Below are 18,491 nucleotides of genomic sequence, written 5' to 3' on the forward strand. Positions count from 1 at the left end.
TAAAAAAAAAAAAAAAAAAAAATGTCAGAATGAATTCAATGGAAATCCGTATACATACACGGCGAATTCATATCTCATTTCAATTATATTTTTCTGGCACGCGGCGGTTGTGTAATCTTAAGGTTAGGTGAGTATGCGTAAAATATCGTATTATATAGCTATGTTTGAATGTAATTTTTTCTTAATTACAGGATGTTGCTGGGCATCGTTTCTGCTGGTGTTATTTTTCGGCAAATAACACCAACATCGAGGGACTTAATCGAAGTTACTTCTCGTGAAAACACAACGACGGGCCATTCTACAAAAGAATGGGTTAGTATGCTTGGACCACGAACAGAAATCGCCAATCGCTTTCAGTCTTTTTTGCGCACCTTTGAAATGATTAAAAAAACAGCAAGGCGATCGTATTATAAAGGCAACGTATGTATATCTATATATTGAAATACATAAGTGCATATAAAATATATTTTTATATGCATTTTTCTAAAGTAAACATTTCTTCCTGTATATATACCTAACAGTTTGTGCCTTCCCAATATTACTCCTTGAACTTCTGAATAACAATTTCATCATAGTACGGCCGACAATTAAGTCGTACATTTAGGCGTGAGCACAGCAAAAATATACCAGATAATTTGCGATGTATGGAATAGATTTCCTCTGGCGGTGGACAAAGGCGATGTGCGACCATTGTGGGTACTAAATGTGCAATGCGTTCGCTGGTGTTCTGCCGGCCGAAATCAAAATCACCATCAAAGCGAAATATTTCGCCAAGTATCATAACAGCATCCACATGCGCCTCTTCCATTTGCTTGGTTTCATAACCTGTGAGAAAACCCATTTCGAGTGACATGCGCAAGACACCTTCACGATTATTCTCTGCAGCGTGCATTATTACCTGCCGATAATTACGTATGAATTGCTTTTGATAAAAACGCGTTAAACCAAAATCAATTAACATTAGTCTCTTCGTATCAACATCATAAAGGAAATTCGACCAATTCGGATCGGTTTGCATGCATTCCAACTCGAACAGCTCACGCAAGCACAACTTGAGTATAGACGAAGCAATGTGATGGCGATGCTCATAGCTTAAATCGAAGCACTTGTCCAATGGTACACCTGGCACTAATTCTGTAGTCAGTACGCTGCTTGTGGTCAATTCTTTAATGACCTTCGGTACATAGTACTCGTGATAAGGTGCAATCATCTGCTTAAATTTATCTGTATATTCAGCTTCACGTGTATAATCTACTTCCCAATTTAGTTCACGTTTGGCCACCTTGACCACATTGTCAATAAAGAAGCCGTGCGGAAAGACATCCCATACTTTGAGCATGCCTACTAAATTATCAATATCACTTTCGATGCTTTGCGCAACGCCAGGATATTGAATTTTTATAGCCACTTGCATGCCATCTTTCAATGTAGCGCGATGTACCTGCCCAATGGAAGCCGCCGCAAATGGTTTCTCATCGAAACTTTCCAAAAGATTACGCCAATCGGCGCCCAATTGTGTGATCATTACGCGCTCTACTTGCCAATCGGGCATATAGTCGGCCGCCTAGCGTACACGTTCAAAAGCTTTAGCCAGCTGCGGTGACACCGCCTTAGAATCCTGTATACTTAGTATTTGGCCGATTTTCAATGCTGCACCTTTGTTGATGAACGTGGTATGTACACATACCGGGACCGTATTCGACGCATGTGCGAACAGAATAAATCTTCATTTGTTGTATCCTACACGGATTTGGCAAATAAAGAGCATGTACTTGCGTACTTCCTACCTGAAGCACCTTCTCAAATGCTAGAAATCTTCGACAAGGTGGCTAAAGACATGGTCTTATCAATATTTCCAACATATGAACGTGTTACAACAGAAATTCATGTTCGTATATCAGAATTGCCTCTTATAGAAGAGTTACGGACTTTCCGGAAACTCCATCTGAACCAGCTGGTGCGTACTTTGGGCGTGGTAACAGCTACAACGGGTGTGTTACCTCAACTTTCAGTCATCAAATACGATTGTGTGAAGTGTGGCTACGTTTTGGGGCCCTTTGTACAGTCACAGAATACAGAAGTTAAACCTGGCTCCTGTCCTGAGTGTCAAAGTGCCGGCCCTTTTTCGATTAATATGGAACAAACATTATATCGGAATTACCAGAAGATTACCTTACAGGAATCTCCTGGTCGCATTCCCGCTGGTCGGATTCCGCGTAGTAAGGACGTAATTCTTTTAGCGGATCTTTGTGACTTATGCAAGCCGGGTGATGAGTTAGAAGTTACTGGTATTTACACAAACAACTCTGATGGTTCGCTAAACACTGAGCAAGGGTTTCCGGTTTTCGCCACCGTCATTATTGCGAATTATATCGTTGTGAAGGACAGCAAACAAGTAGTACAATCGCTTACGGACGGAGACATCGCTACCATTCAGAAGTTGAGTAAATATCCTCGGATTGCAGAAAGAATAATAGCTTCAATGGCCCCATCCATATATGGCCACGACTATATTAAACGCGCACTTGCGCTGGCTCTATTTGGTGGAGAGTCTAAAAACCCCGGTGATAAACACAAAGTTAGATGCGACATAAACTTACTTATATGCGGCGACCCAGGAACGGCAAAATCTCAGTTTCTTAAGTACACGGAAAAAATAGCGCCACGTGCAGTTTTCACGATCGGACAAGGGGCCAGTGCTGTAGGCTTGACTGCTTATGTTCGTCGAAATCCAATATCGCGTGAATGGACTTTAGAGGCAGGCGCCCTGGTACTGGCGGATCAAGGTGTATGTCTTATTGATGAGTTTGACAAAATGAACGATCAGGATCGAACTTCCATTCACGAGGCCATGGAGCAGCAATCGATTTCCATATCAAAAGCTGGTATTGTGACGTCTCTACAAGCACGATGTACTGTTATTGCAGCTTCTAATCCGATCGGCGGCAAATAACACCAACATCGAGGGACTTAATCGAAGTAAGTACCCGATTAATTTGCTGGCTTTTCTGGGTAAACAGATTTTCCAAATTGCTGCCTTTTCATTGATTGACTAAGCAACGCCATAGTGAGTTATTCAATACCTACTTTTTGTTGTTAACCGTTTATTCGAGGCCTAATTGGTTTGTGTTTTTTATCAGGGATTGCTGGCATAACGACATGCTGCGTATCGTGCGATTACGAACAACAAAACACAAACAAAAAGAAGCTGATTGTCACCGAACCGAACCCTTTTGGAGCCGAAGATATGTGAGTTTTTAAATATTTTTTTTGTATTATTTTAAATTGTTCCTTTCGGGCGGGTCTTACACTATAAACTGCCTACACAGTTTATGCAATCTCTTCCAAATAAAGCGGATAGAAAACCAGCAAGCTTGAGAGGTTGAAGATTTTGAAACAAAAAAAACATATCGGGTTAAACTTGCTAGTTTTCTACTGTTTGCTTTTATTCTGAGGCGGAGTAGTTCGCTACTTCTGCAGTTATTTTAATTATGGATTCAGATCTGAGGATGGTCGTTTTTGTATAGCCAGATCAACCCGGGGTAACTCGGGTAAGAACCATCACGCCAAATACAAAAAAAAAAAACTCAAAATATACTCCATGGTACTAAAAACAGGTTATCTCAAAAAAGGTTAGACATGGGATCCCTCCTACTACCTAGAAGTGGAATGTTGTGGTAAAAGGAAGTGGAATGTAGTAAAGTGGTGAGGGGTAATTTATGAGGCGGTTGTTGGCTCCGAGTTTCCATCGTTGTATGGCGGGAGTAGAACCAACTTCACCAGTGGTCTTGTGACTTGACCTTTCTCCGTCGAGATGTCCACTACTCGTACTCTGCTGTCGGCACCAGGGTGTACGTTGACAACTCGTCCTAACCTCCACTCAGTGGGGGTTAAGTTGTCTTCCTTGATGACGACCAGATCACCAGGTTTGATATTTTCTTTGGGATGCTTCCACTTAATGCGTTTTTGAAGTTCGGTTAGGTACTCTGTTTTCCATCGCCTACAGAAAGTTTGATTCAGCGCTTTGAGTTTTTGCCACCGATTCACTATGGAGGCAGGAGTTTCATTAACGTCTAATTCTGGTGGGGCTAGAAGATGTCCACCGATGAGAAAATGGCCTGGAGTAAGCGGCTCCAGGTCAGTAGGGTTATTTGAAGAGGGACTCAGTGGCCGTGAATTGAGGCATGCCTCAATACGGCATAAAAGAGTACTAAGCTCTTCAAAGGTGTATTTGTGGGCGGACGCAATTTTTCTAAAGTGGCTTTTGAAGCTCTTTACGCCCGCTTCCCACAGTCCTCCCATGTGAGGCGCTGCAGCGGGTATAAAATGCCACGTCAGCATTTGATGATTGTATTTCGAGATAGTTTTTTCTCGGGTTTCAGACAGAAAAGCTTTAAATTCAGATCGTAAGGATCGTGAGGCTCCGACAAAGTTAGTGCCGTTGTCGGAGTAAATATTTCTCGGACATCCTCTTCTAGCCACGAACCGTGCGAGCGCCGCTAGAAAAGATGGGGTACTAAGATCACTAGTAGCTTCTAAGTGAATCGCTTTTGTCGTGAAACAAACAAATAAACAGACATACCCTTTAGAAACTCGACAACCTCTGCCGCGGTAACTTTTAACATCAAAAGGTCCAGTAAAGTCTACCCCCGTATTGGTGAAAGCGCGAGTAAATGTAGTGCGTTCCGGAGGAAGAGTTCCCATAAGTTGAGTTTGTGACCGTTTTTTAAAGATAATGCATGTCTTACAATTATGGATAGTGGACCTGATCAAGTTCTTGACTTTGGGAATCCAGTATTGGGTACGGATGAGGCGTAGCATCAGTTGATTCTCTCCATGCAAGGAGACCCTGTGAATAAACGATACAATAAGGCGGGACAACCTGCTGTTATACGGGATAATGCTCGGGTGGCGTTCATTGTATGCTAAGTCCTGGGATGCTCCAAGGCGACCTCCGGCTCTGATGATGTCATGTTTATCGATGAACGGATTAAGCGGAAGGATTTCACTCTTCGCATCGATTGGTTTTTTAGACTTCAAGTTTGCGTATTCTTCACCATAATAATGCTTCTGGTAGATTTTTATCAGGATTTCTGCCGTTGTTTTAATTTCATTAGATGAAATTAAACAAGAATTTTCCTGAAATGAAGCTTTTGTTTTGGAATGAGTTCTTCGATAAAAACTCATAACATATGATAAAACTCTCAAAGCTCTCGGTAGATCGGAAAAACGGTCAAGAATATCGATATCATTTGCTCTTGTTGTCGCATAAGTGTGTGCTCTTTTTTCTTCAACTTCCGTATGATAGTCTGTTCCTTGAGCGGGCCACCTGGAGTTGTCTTCTTGCAGCCAAGAAGGTCCCTGCCACCACAAAGAATTGTTGACCAATTCTGACGCAGGTAGTCCTCTGCTAGCCAAATCGGCTGGATTTGAGGCCGAGTCTACGTGTAGCCAGTCCTTCTCCCCTACTTTTTCTACGATTTTCGTAATTCGGTGGGCGACGAAGGTTGACCAAGAACAAGGCGGCTTTCGTATTCTTGCGAGTACGATGGTCGAGTCCGTCCATAGATGTGTCTTCACTGGTCCTAGGTTGAGGTTGTTGATTATAGATTCTATGATTTCTGCGAGCAGTACTGCTCCGCAAAGCTCCAGTCGTGGTAGCGATATAGTTTTGACGGGGGCTACTCTGGTTTTTGCCAAAAGTAGATTGACCAAAATTTTGTCATCTCTTTTGACACGCATATATGCCGTAGCCGCATATGCTTTTTCTGATGCGTCGCAGAAACCATGTATCTCTATGGTGTCTCCAGGTGAGAAGTATACCCATCGAGATATTCTGATATTATCTATTTCGTGGTAATGTCTCGTAAAATGCTGCCAACGTTCTAAAATAGTATCAGACACAGTCTCATCCCAGTCTGTGCCTTCTAGCCAAATACTTTGCATGAGTATTTTGGCTACGATGACTATTGGTGCGAGCCATCCCAGTGGATCGAAAAGCTTGGCAATCGCTGACAGCATCGCCCTTTTCGTAATAGTGTCGTGCTCCTCCAATGGTCTGACCATAAAATAAAATAAATCCGTATGGGCATTCCACCTTATGCCCAGAGCCTTAACCGTGCTGGTGTCTTCGAATGCTAAGAAATCTTCGCTAAGAAGGTCCGTTTTTGGGATGCCCTTAAGAATTTCCTGACAATTTGAGGTCCATTTCCGTAGTGGAAAACCAGCTGATCGTAACACTTCTGAGATTTCATCTCTTGCTTTAATGGTAAAGTCGACGCTATGTCCTCCAGCTAACACGTCATCCACATACATGCACTTTCGTAGTATGTTAGATGCTATTGGGAAAGAATTCTCTACATCGTCGGCTGATTGCAGAAGTGTCCTTATCGCGAGGTAAGGTGCGCTATTAATCCCGAAAGTGACAGTCTTTAATTCATATAGACTTACAGGTTCGTTCGGGTTTGTACGATAAACTATTCGCTGGTATTTGGTATGGTTGTTATTCACCCAAATTTGGCGGTACATCTTCTCGATGTCGCTATTAAAAACGTACCGATATAATCTCCAGCGGAGTATTAATATTGGAAGATCTGCTTGGAGTACTGGACCTGGGTAAAGTACGTCATTTAAACTTGTACCATTAGCCGTCTGGCTTGAGGCATTAAAGACGACCCGAACTTTTGTAGAGGTGCTTTCCGCCTTTATCACAGCGTGATGGGGTAGAAAGTAATTATCGGAAGAGTCTGCTGAAATGCTACCATTTATCCTGGACATGTGTCCCAGTGATTCATATTCTGTTAGTACCCTATTATACTCCTTTTGCAGGACGGGATCCTTTGTAAGCCGTTTCTCATTCCGGAAGAACTGAGAGCATGCTCTTTTAAGAGAGGGGCCTAGGCAAATGTTTGCTGGAAATTCCTGCCTAAATGGTAGCGAGACTACATATTTTCCATCTGGGTTTCTCTCAGTCGTTTTCCGATAAAGCTCTTCACAATACTTGTCGTCTTCGTTTAAATTTTTGTTTTTCGGTATATCTTCTAGTTCCCAGAAAGCTGTTAGTTGTTGATCCAAGGCAACTTCGCTATGATAAGAAACTATGTTGTTTGTTGGATTTGGTGCTTCTGTGCGACCGGTTAAAATCCAACCGAACACGGTTTCTTGGGCAAGAAGTGTACTGAGAACATTTTTCTTCAAGCCGCACAAAATAATTTGGGGATAAATGTCTCCGCCAAGTACTAGGTCTACTTCTTCGTTAACGTAGAACCTTTTATCTGCTAAAATCAGATCTGGAAATGCCTGCATAGTCATAGCGCTGATATGGCAGGATGGAAGATTTCCAGTTAATTTTGTCAGCACGAGCACTGTTGCATGTAGACTAAACAGTGGGTCAACAGGGGACCGTAGTTCTATGTTGCATGCCTGCTTGACCTGAGCAGAGGTTGAATTCGTTATGCCTGAAACTTTGGCATACATCTTCTTAGATGGCAGGTTGATTCTGCGTTTGAGTCGTTCTGTTATAAAGGAACACTCCGAACCAGAATCAATGAGTGCTCGTGCTGAAAAATCTGTACCATTGAGACGTATATTTACACGAGCCGTTCCTAAAAGTACACCTGAGTTCATATTTGCATAATTAGACTTAACGTTTTTGCTTTTACCGGAGTTAGTTTTATTGAAGTTACGCATTGCTGCAGCTTGTTGCGAGGTTGAGGCAACATCTTTGGCAGAGCTCGGTAGCGTTTGAGGCGGTGTTGCCTTTGGCGGAATTGTCTGGGTGTGCAGGAGCGTATGATGTCGCGAGTGACACGTGCCGCAATTGAAAGGGCTTGTGCATCTTGACACAGTATGTCCAGAACTCAGACAATTCAGGCAAGCATTGTTGCTCTTTAAAAACTCTATCCTCTCAGTTGGCGTTAGCTTTAGGAAATGGGAAGAGCGGCGTAATTTGTGCTCATTTGTTTGGCACATTTTACATGTGTACTTGGTTACGCTTGTTTGGAACGCGCCAAGTCTTTTTGTGGGGGCTTCTGAGGGATGTCTGGTGTTTTGCGGCTTTGACGCTTTTACAGACTTTGTGCCCTTTATGCCTGACATGGTTTCCAAGGTTTGAAACCTATTCGATAGGAACTTGTCCATGTCTTCCCACTTTGGTAAATCTTTCTTGTGATCTATGGTTTGTTCCCATAGAGCCAGCGTACAGTCGGGAAGTTTAGTTGAGCATAGATATACAATAATTGCATCCCAATTCGAGATGTCAATATTATGGCTCTTGAGCGCTGATAAACAATTATTTATATCGCGCTGCAACTTCTTCAGTGAGCTACCACACTCATTATCTATGGAAATTAGGTTGAAAAGAATTTTTAGTTGCGTATTTATGAGGATACGCTTATTTTCATATCTCTCACACAGGTTATTCCAGGCCGTTTGAAAACCTTCATTGGTGAGTGGACATTTTCTTACTATGTCTTTGGCTTCCCCTTGAGTCTTCTGATTCAGGTGAAATAGTTTCTCAACAGGGGTGAGCCGCTTGTTTAGGATGTATATGGCTGTGAACATGTCACGGAACGATGGCCATGACAGATAGTCGCCCTTGAACACATCTGTGTCACACGGAGGAAGGTGAATATTGTGTTCACGAACCGACTGATCTTGTACATCCTTCTCTGCATTTACAAGCGTCTCAGACTGACTAGCCATTACCGACATGCATTTGACATAGCTGGAAAACGAGCCCTTATGTTTCCGTCTAATTGCTTTAATGTCATCTTTAGAAATTCCTTCTTTATTTATGATCGCGTCATAAGCTACTTTGGTCTTTTCCCACAAAGCCTTTAGTTCGTCTTGCTGTATTGCAAGGCCGTGTTTGTTTTGCTCTGTGGCTGGTGTGCTATTGTAATCTGATTCAAATTCGATTACAGATTCTGCCAAACGAATAAAGGTTTCCATTGCGGTAATTGATCTTCAGATTACTCTTTACGAATTAAAATTTGTAGTGGTTTTCGAAAGAAGTATGTTCACTATAAATAGGAATAGACCGTGTATATTCCAAACTGTCGTATATGTATAAATGCACAGCGAAACTTTTGCCAAATTGTCGAAAAGAGTATAAGAGTACCAACGTAGCTTGTTTAAACTCTACGAGCCAAAAACCCAGAAGCAGTCAAGAAAACACTACGATTTAAAATTGATATCTCTTTCAGAAAATTGATAATTTTTTTATTTTTTCAGAAAAGTGATAAGCATATGTATGTATATATATGTTTATGTGCTACTCGCCACCCAACACTGCCGACGAAGGTATATATATATATGTATAAGCATATATGTATGCACAAATTCGTGTGTACACCCAACGCAACGTCGTCAAAACTAATCCAAATGGACTTAATTTCAATTTTATTATTATTATTATTTTTATTATTTCGCAAATGGACTGAATTTAGCGTGGTGAAGTGATTTTTGTGAAAAAAAATGTGAAGGAAATTAAAAATTTGAGGTTATGTGACCTCAAACACAGTGTATCAGTGTAATGCAAATTTAAGAAATGTGCTGCACGAATTAAATTGCTTATGCACAACGAAATTGAAAGTGAAATTTATCGGCGCTTTGTTAACTCGAGTAGCAAATCGAATGTGGCAAGTGGCAAAATACCAAAAAATTGTTGCAATATGTAGTGAGCCGGAAAGCAATGTGTGCTGCACTTTGATATTTAAGTTACATATATGCCACTGTTCACTGTGATATGTGTAGGTTGCACGGTGCACCAATTACGAACTGTTAATGTCGATGGACACTCTTCACTGCGGTTATTTGCACAAGTTCAACTTTTTTTTTTTTTGTTTTTTCTCACAAATCACTTCAACTCGCTTGGATTCACTTTGAGGTTATATCTGGTAATTTTTTTTTGTGCACTTGAATTTGTAACCACGTACCTTAGTTTCCTAGTAGCTGGTGAAACTGCTTGTTGGACGATGATGTTATCAGTGTTTTTCTGGTTCGTGGCACGAATTAGTGTGGCTGTGGCTGTAGCAGGATCGCTGTTATGTGCAGCTTGATGTGACCAAATTCCTTTTTCGTAGAAGTGGCTCAATTACTTCTTGGGTTCGCTTTTTCTTCTAATGTGGACTGTATGTTGGTTTTACGGCTCCTAAGGACCAATAAAAACGTCAGTGTGACGCAGTGCGGCTCAGGTGTGGTGCGCAAAATGGTCACAATGAGGTTTGAAAATAATAGGAAAAAAAGACAAATAAAACTCGGTTTAGTTTAATGGTTTTATTAATTCTCCAAGTATTTTGATTTGATTTAGATATGTTGGTTTACAATGGTTTTACCTGAAAATAATGTGGCCTGGTAGCTGCAGTTCTTTCTCCTTGGTCTCCCGATGTGAAAGTGAAAAAAATCTAAAGCCGTGATTTTCGTTCGAACCGCCGGACAAAGAAAAGACGTTGAGGGGAAATTCAACGAAAGATACTTTATCCGGCGGGAAACTTAAACTAACGGCGCGAATATATAATATACGTACATGTGTACAAGTATGCATGCATAATTGTACACATATGTGAATGACACATTAGGGTGGTGCATTATATTTGGAAATATTTAGGCTTAAGGCCTAAACAATAGCAATAAAAAAAATCAATTCAGGGATAAAATTCAGTATCTTATCTACAGTAGAAGTTTAGAATGTGCAATAAGGAATATAACAAAAACAATTCAATTATATGTACATATGTACGCATGTAAGTTCACTCTTTCTAAACTAAGGTTTCAAAAGTAGTGATAGGAATACAAAAAAAATCAATGTAATAATTAAAAATCCAATAAAAAAATGCAATTTCGCCTCTTAAAATTTCAAACAAAAGACAGCAAAAGAAATAAAAACTTAGCAAACTGCGTACATACGTATGTAACCCTTTCTTCGTTTAAGCTATTGTGTATCGAGTTGGTGTGTGTGTTTGATGTTGCACCTCGGCGAGGTCATTATGGGTGTGCATTAGTCCGTTGGTCACTGTCCATGGTCAAAGTCGGCTATCTTCCCCAAAATAAAGTGTTGGTGTGGCACGTCAACATTCGAAGCACTCGCTCCAAATGTGGATGCCATACTCTCCCCAAAACCCCGTGTAGACACGCTGCAAGCCTCACGTACGAGCAGTGCTGAACCCCACGTTCGGTAGCCTAAACAGTTGGCTGCACAAAATTAAAACTCCCCAAAAACGTAGTAATCTAGTCGATGGATACGGCATTACCACCTATCTCACCTACAACAAAATCAAGTAGAGTCATGCCTTGTCCTGGAAAACGGAGATTCGAGAATAAGAGAGAGCAGGAAAAGAAGGAAAACGGTCCGGTCAGGCGGAGTCATCCTTCCCCATCTGCTGGTATACACGAAGCAGCCATGGACCTTGCCACGACTCCAACTACTCCGCAAGGTCCCCTATACCTGACGATAGTTCGTATGTATTCAAGGGTCTATGGTCCGTTCAGTCTCATGTCTGTCTTATCGTCTTGTCGACACACCCATTTCCCCTCTGTTGCACTAGTGCAACACCCCACACCACTGATCTTAACTTAGCCGCTCGTATTCCTCTATAGTATTGCCTCATCAAGACTTCAAACTCATTTTGTTTTTTTTTTTTTTTAGATTACAATATATAAACGTCCCTTTTATTTAAGCCAGCTCATGTATTTCACAATTTCACAAAAAAAAATTAACTATCTAAATATTTATTAATTCTTAATAAAAAAATGACTATTCTTAAATTACCTATATTCTGTGCTCGAATCTCAAATCCCCCTATTCAATTGTATCTGTATATTCATATGCCTGTCATCCAATCTCACTGCGTTACACTTCTATTTTTTCGCGATTGCAGATCGCAAGTTTGCATGTAAATAAACGCACTTATATATTAGCGTGTGTTACTTCGAACATGCTAAACTCAGAACAAAAATATATGTATTTGTATCGTTTCAAATATTCAAAATGTTTCTATTCTAACCTGTTCCACTATGAGAAGTGGGATTAAATTTCGTCACTCCTTCGCTCTACCCAAATGCTAAAACATTGTCACTGTATATGTGTATGTGTGTAAATAAGCTTAAATGTTAGCACTTACCGCTCTCTCATCCGATGGAGGCGCCTGCATCAAAGAGATGGGTGAGCTGCAAAAAACGTGATTAGCGCATACAACATATATTTCCAATGCTTCCACATTGGAGCTTGGAAAGGGCCTCGTGTGTGAGTCTTTGACAACTCCAACTAAATTTCCTTCACTACTTCGATTACTCTGATTAAAGCGATCGGGCAAAAATTCTTTATGATAAACCAAAAAAAATAAAAAAAACTGCGAGCAAAACTAAAATTAATTTAATTTGAACAAGGAATATTAGCAGAATTAATGAAGTGCCTATGGGTGAGAAAAGAACAGAAAAAAATGTACAACTAATCTTAGCTTAAGCCTACTAACAAAATACATATGTATGTGAACAACTCATAATGACTGCTGGCGCAAGCAAAAATTTAACAAATAAAATGCAGTCTGATCCGCCCAATATGGATGCTCAAAAATTCAAAAACAAGAGAATAGTGAAATTCAAATTCGAAAAGAAAAATTTTAAACCTCTGCTATAAAATAACCAAACAAAGAATAAAGACTTGGTGGTGACCAATTGATATCCCCACTTTATTAGCTGAATTTGCCACTACGGTGAGCGCGTTGGATTGTTATCGCCTCTGAAGAGCGCTATGACGGAGCGTGTGGATGCTATTCCCGCTACGTCTGGTTCTCTGGAAGCTTGCGTGTTCGGATGATTGTATATGTATGTATGGACGTTTCCCTGCTCCCACTCGAGTTGATCACCGTGCTTCTTATTCCTGTATGTGCTCATGTATGTATCCGCGCTAGGCGCATTAATATATAGAGGCCCTAATCACACCCCTGCCTGGCGAGGACCTAAAACAATAATTGATCTGCCTTAGTTCATTTGTACATATGTCTTAACTGTGCCTTAGACGGTCCCAAGCCCGGTTTGAGAAAACAGGAGGGAAGACAGGGGGCTTTGGTATTTCCAGGGTACGGGCTTGACAACCCCGTCTACCCCAGTTAAAGGCTACCAGTCCTGAGTCGGTGGAGGTTCAACTGGAAGAAGTCTACGCCTTTCGAGAGTCATACCAAAGACTTTAAAAATGGTGCCACGGGGAACAGATGCCCCCGGAGTGTTTTCGTCGGCGAGACGAGCAAAACTGGTGACACAAACAAGGCTTGCAAGGCAGGCAAGGCAAACACTGGCATGGCTTACACGACTAGAAAATGGAGAAAATGGTGAAAATGGAGATAATGGAGAAAACAGTTGTAATTGGAGGAAAAGTGTGGTGGAAACCGCTGGAAATGGTGAAAAAGTTGTGCGCAAGTTGAGCAATTCGATCCGTTGCGAAAGCTGAGCCGTGTCACCGCTCCTGGATGTGGAGGGTGCCCACGAGCGAGGCGAGTAGGACGTGTGAGATGAGCAAGACGGAGCAAGATGGTGAATGTGTGTCGAGCAACTCGATCGGTCGAAAGTTGAGCAAGTGGTGTCACCGCTCCTGGATGTGGAGCCCACGAGCGAGGCGATTAGACTTGTGAGACGAGCAAGACGGAGTATGAATGTGGAGTGAAGTAGTCGTGTAAGTCGTTCTAGTGTGAGCTGAGTCAGTTAAGTGGGTCAGGGTGAGTTGAGCCAGTCCAGCAAATCTCGCCGGCGAGCATTACTCCGGTCTGTTCATGGGTACGGCCCCTTTGGGGAGTATCGTGGTGGCTGTGGTTTAATACCTAAATGCGGGTAGAACCAGCAATGGTTCAATGTGGAGTTGCATTGCAACCGGATGTCGTGATCCACAGATCGTCAGAGGTTTAGGTAGGCCTCGGCCCTACCAAGGTGGTAAGTGTGTCCACCACATACTGCCAATTGGTACTGAAGTGCTTGCAGTTCAGGGCAGTGATTAATGCAAAAATTAATCCGTTGTGCCAAATGCGGGCACCGTGGTTAAGGCCGTTGGCAGGAAATCACGTAAAGCCTACATGAAATCTGTACATATGTCTTTTTATCTAAAGTGTTTCATGTTATTTATGTATGTATAATGTTTGTAGATTTTTCTCGTATGTCGTTATGCTTGCATGTACATATGTACACACATATGTATATGTCTACGCTTGTTCATGCAAACAAACATACACACACGCATATGTACGTAATTACATCCGTTGCAATTTATTTCTTTAACCTTCTTAATTTTATTAAATTTGCCTTTGATTTAATTTATGTATATTTAATTTAGTTTACTTTAGATTTACTTTATTTAATTCTTAAACAATTTGATTTTAATTTAATTTTAAGGAGCTTATTTTAATTTATTTTAATTTTAACTAACGTAAGTTTAATTCGAATTAATTTGTTTTTAACTTAATGTAGTTTAATTTCATTCAATTTATTGTTAAGTTAATTTGGGTTTAATTCTATTTATTTTATGTTTAATTAAATTTAATTTGACTTATCATTAATTCACTTTGTTAATTTTATTTTACATTATTTTATATTATTTTATATTATAGATTCAGTTTAACTTTCTCACGCTTGGTTATAGTCTGTTTATTGCACTTAGGCCAATTTGTCATAATTTTGGATGTAAAGAAACTGTAAACTAGACTCACCTCTATCTTGCAGGATTTTTCACGTTGAAATTTAGTCATACAACTTTCTTCCGTTTTAACGGATTTAGCTCACCATAAAAATAAACTTTGTACTTTTGGTTTACTTACTTTTCACCCACGAACTCTAAACTTCTCTTAGCTGACGCGCTTTTCTTTCTGATCAAACTAACTATTGGTTTAGCGATCGTAACCTGACGCATTTGCCGCTCTTTGAAATTTCCTTTCCCGATGTAACTTTCGCTCAAAACGATTGACAACCACACAAATACATAGATACTTCACAACTTTCATCCCGCTCATACTTATGCACATATACTCCTACACTTAACACACACATTCATAGTTCCGGCCGACCACGTATACATGCACATGTGCATCCCTATTGCTGCCTTTGCAGATACACGCATAGTGCTTGATTCGTCGCCTAAATGTTGCTGGCGTGTGGCGCTGATGTTGCTTGGGGTGTTCCGTTGACGTTGCTTGGGGTGTTACTTGCAACCTGACAGACTGGCGCTACAAGGTGTATGCAGCTTATCAGCTCGTTGCCGCCGTACTTGAATAAGTCAGCTGGCAGGCCTTCAGCTCCAGCAGCTTTGTTCTTCTGCAGGGTGATCGCTATTCGTACCTCGTTATGGTCAGGCGGTGGGACATCGACTCCATCGTCATCGACTGGGGGCCTTGAGTAAGTCCTTTAACTCTATGATAAAATTTTCGGGCGTCTCCCTGTCGGCCAGCATTCCAAGCTCTTCGCACTCACGTATTTCGCCCTCTCTCTTCCTTATGCAGCAAATACGTCTCGCTTTAATCTTCAGTACTCCATAAGGGTTCCACAGGGCTCGCGTTGCGCTCGATCTGCAGTTTCTTGACACTCCTCATCGCACCAGTTATTCTTTCGGGCTCGCTGAAATCCGACCATTTCTTCGGTGGGAAATGCACTGTTTCCAACTTGGAGCTTTATTTAGTGCTTTTCTTTATTCAAAAAGAGAAAATTTTAGAGTTTAGTGCTTGGTGCGTTTTTTGGTGCTTTTGTTTTTAGTTTGAAGACACCAAATCTGTAAATCTTAACAAAAAGGGTGGCAAAATTTATAGCAATCGTAAAGCTGATACCAGATAAAACATTCGTGGCTTTGCGTGACATTTATAACTTTGCCAGCAAAGCGGTAGACGCAAAAGGTATGCCACAACGAACGCCAAGAAAACAATTGTGTACTCTTTTTTTACTCCTCAAATTTGCTGGTGATTTTATATATTTAGTTCTCATTTTTATTGGTGGTGTTTCCGACGAGGTAGGAGTGTGATGCAATTTGGAACGATTTTCCGTCATCCCTTGTCAAATTTGGTTTGGAGACAACCCGGTTTCGGCGTTGTGCTATCTTCAGTGTCATTTTTCGTTCTGAATAGTTTCTGTTTGTCCGTCACTATTTATAGCCGTGCTAAATCGGAGTTGGTTCTTAGTTAGGTACGTCTCGGCCGATTTTATTCTTTCGTCCAACAAGTAGTTTATGTTCTGTGTGTACATCCTCAGGTAGAAATCAGCTGCTCACCTCTTCTTGATTTATTGTTGCATGGATTCGCAGGTAGGTAAAACTGATTTTCTTTCTCTTTGTTTCTGTATGTCCGTACAATGCTTTTCTGCCATATGGTTTGCGAAGTTCGATCCCGGTGTGGTAGATACTTTAAGCATTTCTTGGTTGTAGTCCCTTATATGTGCCGATAACTTGTTTTTATCTGGTGCCTTGTTTGTCCTATGTAACTATTACTACATTTATACACACGTATTATTTGCAAATAACAATTTACAAAATGGTAAACTTTGCCGTATAGACGCTGAGTTAATTTTTTATTTGCAAATAACTAAATCACGCAAATAAGTATTGATTAGTGGTATTATTTGCAAATAAGCGCAAGACGCCGCCATTCTTAGGTTTATTTTCTTTTTCGATGGTCATCTTATTGCCTTTTAATAATCAAGACGTTGCCATTTTCAACTTTATTTTCTTTTTCGATGGTCATATTATTGCCTTTTTATAATCAGGCAATATTAAAAAAGAATTTTTCACCATCGAATAAACAGTGAGTTAGGTATTTGCAAATTATTTTTATTTGAAAATAGCTTACGTATAAACGTAGTATATGTTGACATGCGCAAGTGAACGTATATACACCTTGCTTGTCTAGTGGGTCTTCCTCGTTTGCGCTATCGCGTAGTATCCTCACCACGTTGTCCTTCGTTCTAAATACTGTATTAATGTAAAATTTGGAATACCTAAGCCATAATTTTCCTTCTTATTTGATTTCTTCGTTTTTGTTTCTCTTCTTATCCTGTTTACTAGACCCTTCCGAATTGCATCATTATATATTTAGCTTTAAAAATATCAGCAATGTAATTAAATTTTATGGTTCTGCATGAAAACTCGAATTGGGACGAAACAAAATATATATTAATACGGCTTGCCAGGATCTTTTTAATGAAATATTCAAAAATTTTATTTTTTCTTAAATTTTTCACTCATTCGTTTAATGAACAAACTACATATATACTAATCGAAAGCATAAAGCATATAGTGTTACAACAGATGAGTGAAAATTACTAGTATTACCTAACTGTTCATACCTGCCAACCCGATAGGAAGGCTAGGAAAAAAAGAGACAACCCAACGTTTTCACATTCTGTAGGCATAATACTTTCCATTGATATATAATTTTTTCATTAAACAAATGAGTACAAAATGAAAAAAAAAATAATAATTTTTGAATACTTAATTAGAAATATCTTGGCCAGGATTTTTTCAGCCAACCCGCTCGCGAAATATTTATTACCACGTTAAATTTCATACAAAATAGATTTCACCTATTAAACAGATGGGTGAAGGACGTGCCTTTGTCGGATGTTAGAGCCAATTTACACGATGACTTTTCACCCTGGGTGTAGTGTAGCGAAGTCAGCGGGGTAGGCAAGCACGCACGGTGAGCGAAATCGAAGGGTTTTTTGACGTTTCGCTTTTATCGAGTTTTTGCTTTGAGTTCGCGATACGCTCCGCTTTAAAAATGAGGACGAAAGAGTTAACCAAACAAAATTTTACGCTTAAATGTCAAAAATATGCAAGAAACGCCGCAAAGAAAAAGTCATCGTGTATTTAAATACACGAGTATTTAAAAAGGTTTTTTTTTTAAAGGAACGTGCCAAAAAGCAGGGTGAGAAATCGTCGTGTAAATTGGCTCTTAGACTATTATATTTTTTACGACTATTCAAAAAAGCAGCATCTCCTAACAGTAAAATTAATATCTAACTTCCCTTTTGAAAAAAGAGAATAATATAAATCGGGTGGAGTTTGAAGAGTAGACAGCTTTTTGACACAAAAATATTTTTCATATGCTCAAATAAGACACATTATAAAGGAAAACCAAAATTCGTTGTTTCAGGTGTTAACCGGTGACATTTAAACAGTCAGGAAAATTAATCAATTTTGCTTACATCTAAGCGAAACGGCAACGCTAGACACAGCTGCAAGTTTGAAAAATAACGAGAATTTTAGCGTCGCTTGAACGAAAATGTTTGAATTTATAGAAACCATATTTATATATATATATTTCATATATTTATTAATTTGGACCGGCATCCCTGCAATAAAATTTTTCATGCTTACAGAGTCCATTAAATAATCCAATAAAAATTTGGTGCTTTTCTCGAGAAAAAACGCGCTCTTCTTGGGGTTTGGTGCATGCATTATTCCGTTTATTTTTTCAAATGCATTATTTCGGCTTTCAACGGAAACTGTGCATATATGCATTATTTCG

At 40.1% G+C, this 18,491-nt stretch overlaps 4 protein-coding genes across 4 annotated transcripts; 2 read left to right on the top strand and 2 right to left on the bottom strand.

The window, feature by feature from the left end:
• Window positions 1-18: 18 nt before the first annotated feature.
• On the top strand, window positions 19-444 carry LOC118748138. The gene is made up of 2 exons (XM_036482464.1): window positions 19-127; window positions 192-444. Exons 1-2 carry the CDS (start codon window positions 30-32, stop codon window positions 439-441), a joined length of 348 nt encoding a protein of 115 aa, XP_036338357.1. The 5' UTR covers window positions 19-29; the 3' UTR covers window positions 442-444.
• On the bottom strand, window positions 387-1,589 carry LOC118748129 (atypical kinase COQ8A, mitochondrial-like). The gene has a single exon (XM_036482453.1). It carries the CDS (start codon window positions 1,550-1,552, stop codon window positions 539-541), a length of 1,014 nt encoding a protein of 337 aa, XP_036338346.1. The 5' UTR covers window positions 1,553-1,589; the 3' UTR covers window positions 387-538.
• Window positions 1,590-1,658: 69 nt separating this feature from the next.
• On the top strand, window positions 1,659-3,292 carry LOC118748122 (DNA replication licensing factor Mcm2-like). Its single transcript, XM_036482441.1, has 2 exons — window positions 1,659-2,979; window positions 3,141-3,292. The coding sequence occupies exon 1, from the start codon at window positions 1,676-1,678 to the stop codon at window positions 2,951-2,953; it is 1,278 nt and encodes a 425-aa protein (XP_036338334.1). The 5' UTR covers window positions 1,659-1,675; the 3' UTR covers window positions 2,954-2,979; window positions 3,141-3,292.
• On the bottom strand, window positions 3,137-8,952 carry LOC118733602. Its single transcript, XM_036463066.1, has 3 exons — window positions 8,412-8,952; window positions 5,883-8,339; window positions 3,137-3,162 (listed from the first exon to the last, which is right to left on the bottom strand). Exons 1-3 carry the CDS (start codon window positions 8,950-8,952, stop codon window positions 3,137-3,139), a joined length of 3,024 nt encoding a protein of 1,007 aa, XP_036318959.1.
• Between the last annotated feature and the right edge of the window lie 9,539 nt (window positions 8,953-18,491).

Source organism: Rhagoletis pomonella, unplaced genomic scaffold (assembly GCF_013731165.1).
Source record: "Rhagoletis pomonella isolate Grant_MI unplaced genomic scaffold, Rhpom_1.0 Rhpom_scaffold_00001, whole genome shotgun sequence".
NCBI lineage: Eukaryota > Metazoa > Arthropoda > Insecta > Diptera > Tephritidae > Rhagoletis > Rhagoletis pomonella.

What these genes read in the sequence shown, in the direction of transcription:
- LOC118748138 (XM_036482464.1), top strand. Translation starts at nt 30, where the DNA reads ATGAATTCAATGGAAATCCGTATACATACACGGCGAATTCATATCTCA. An exon ending in TTGTGTAATCTTAAGGTTAG is followed by an intron (nt 128 to 191) that starts GTGAGTATGCGT and finishes TCTTAATTACAG; the next exon opens with GATGTTGCTGGGCATCGTTT.
- LOC118733602 (XM_036463066.1), bottom strand. Translation starts at nt 8,952, where the DNA reads ATGGAAACCTTTATTCGTTTGGCAGAATCTGTAATCGAATTTGAATCA. An exon ending in AACGGCCTGGAATAACCTGT is followed by an intron (nt 8,340 to 8,411) that starts GTGAGAGATATG and finishes TAATTTCCATAG; the next exon opens with ATAATGAGTGTGGTAGCTCA. An exon ending in GTCTGATACTATTTTAGAAC is followed by an intron (nt 3,163 to 5,882) that starts GTTGGCAGCATT and finishes CACGATACGCAG; the next exon opens with CATGTCGTTATGCCAGCAAT.
- LOC118748129 (XM_036482453.1), bottom strand. Translation starts at nt 1,552, where the DNA reads ATGCCCGATTGGCAAGTAGAGCGCGTAATGATCACACAATTGGGCGCC.
- LOC118748122 (XM_036482441.1), top strand. Translation starts at nt 1,676, where the DNA reads ATGTACACATACCGGGACCGTATTCGACGCATGTGCGAACAGAATAAA.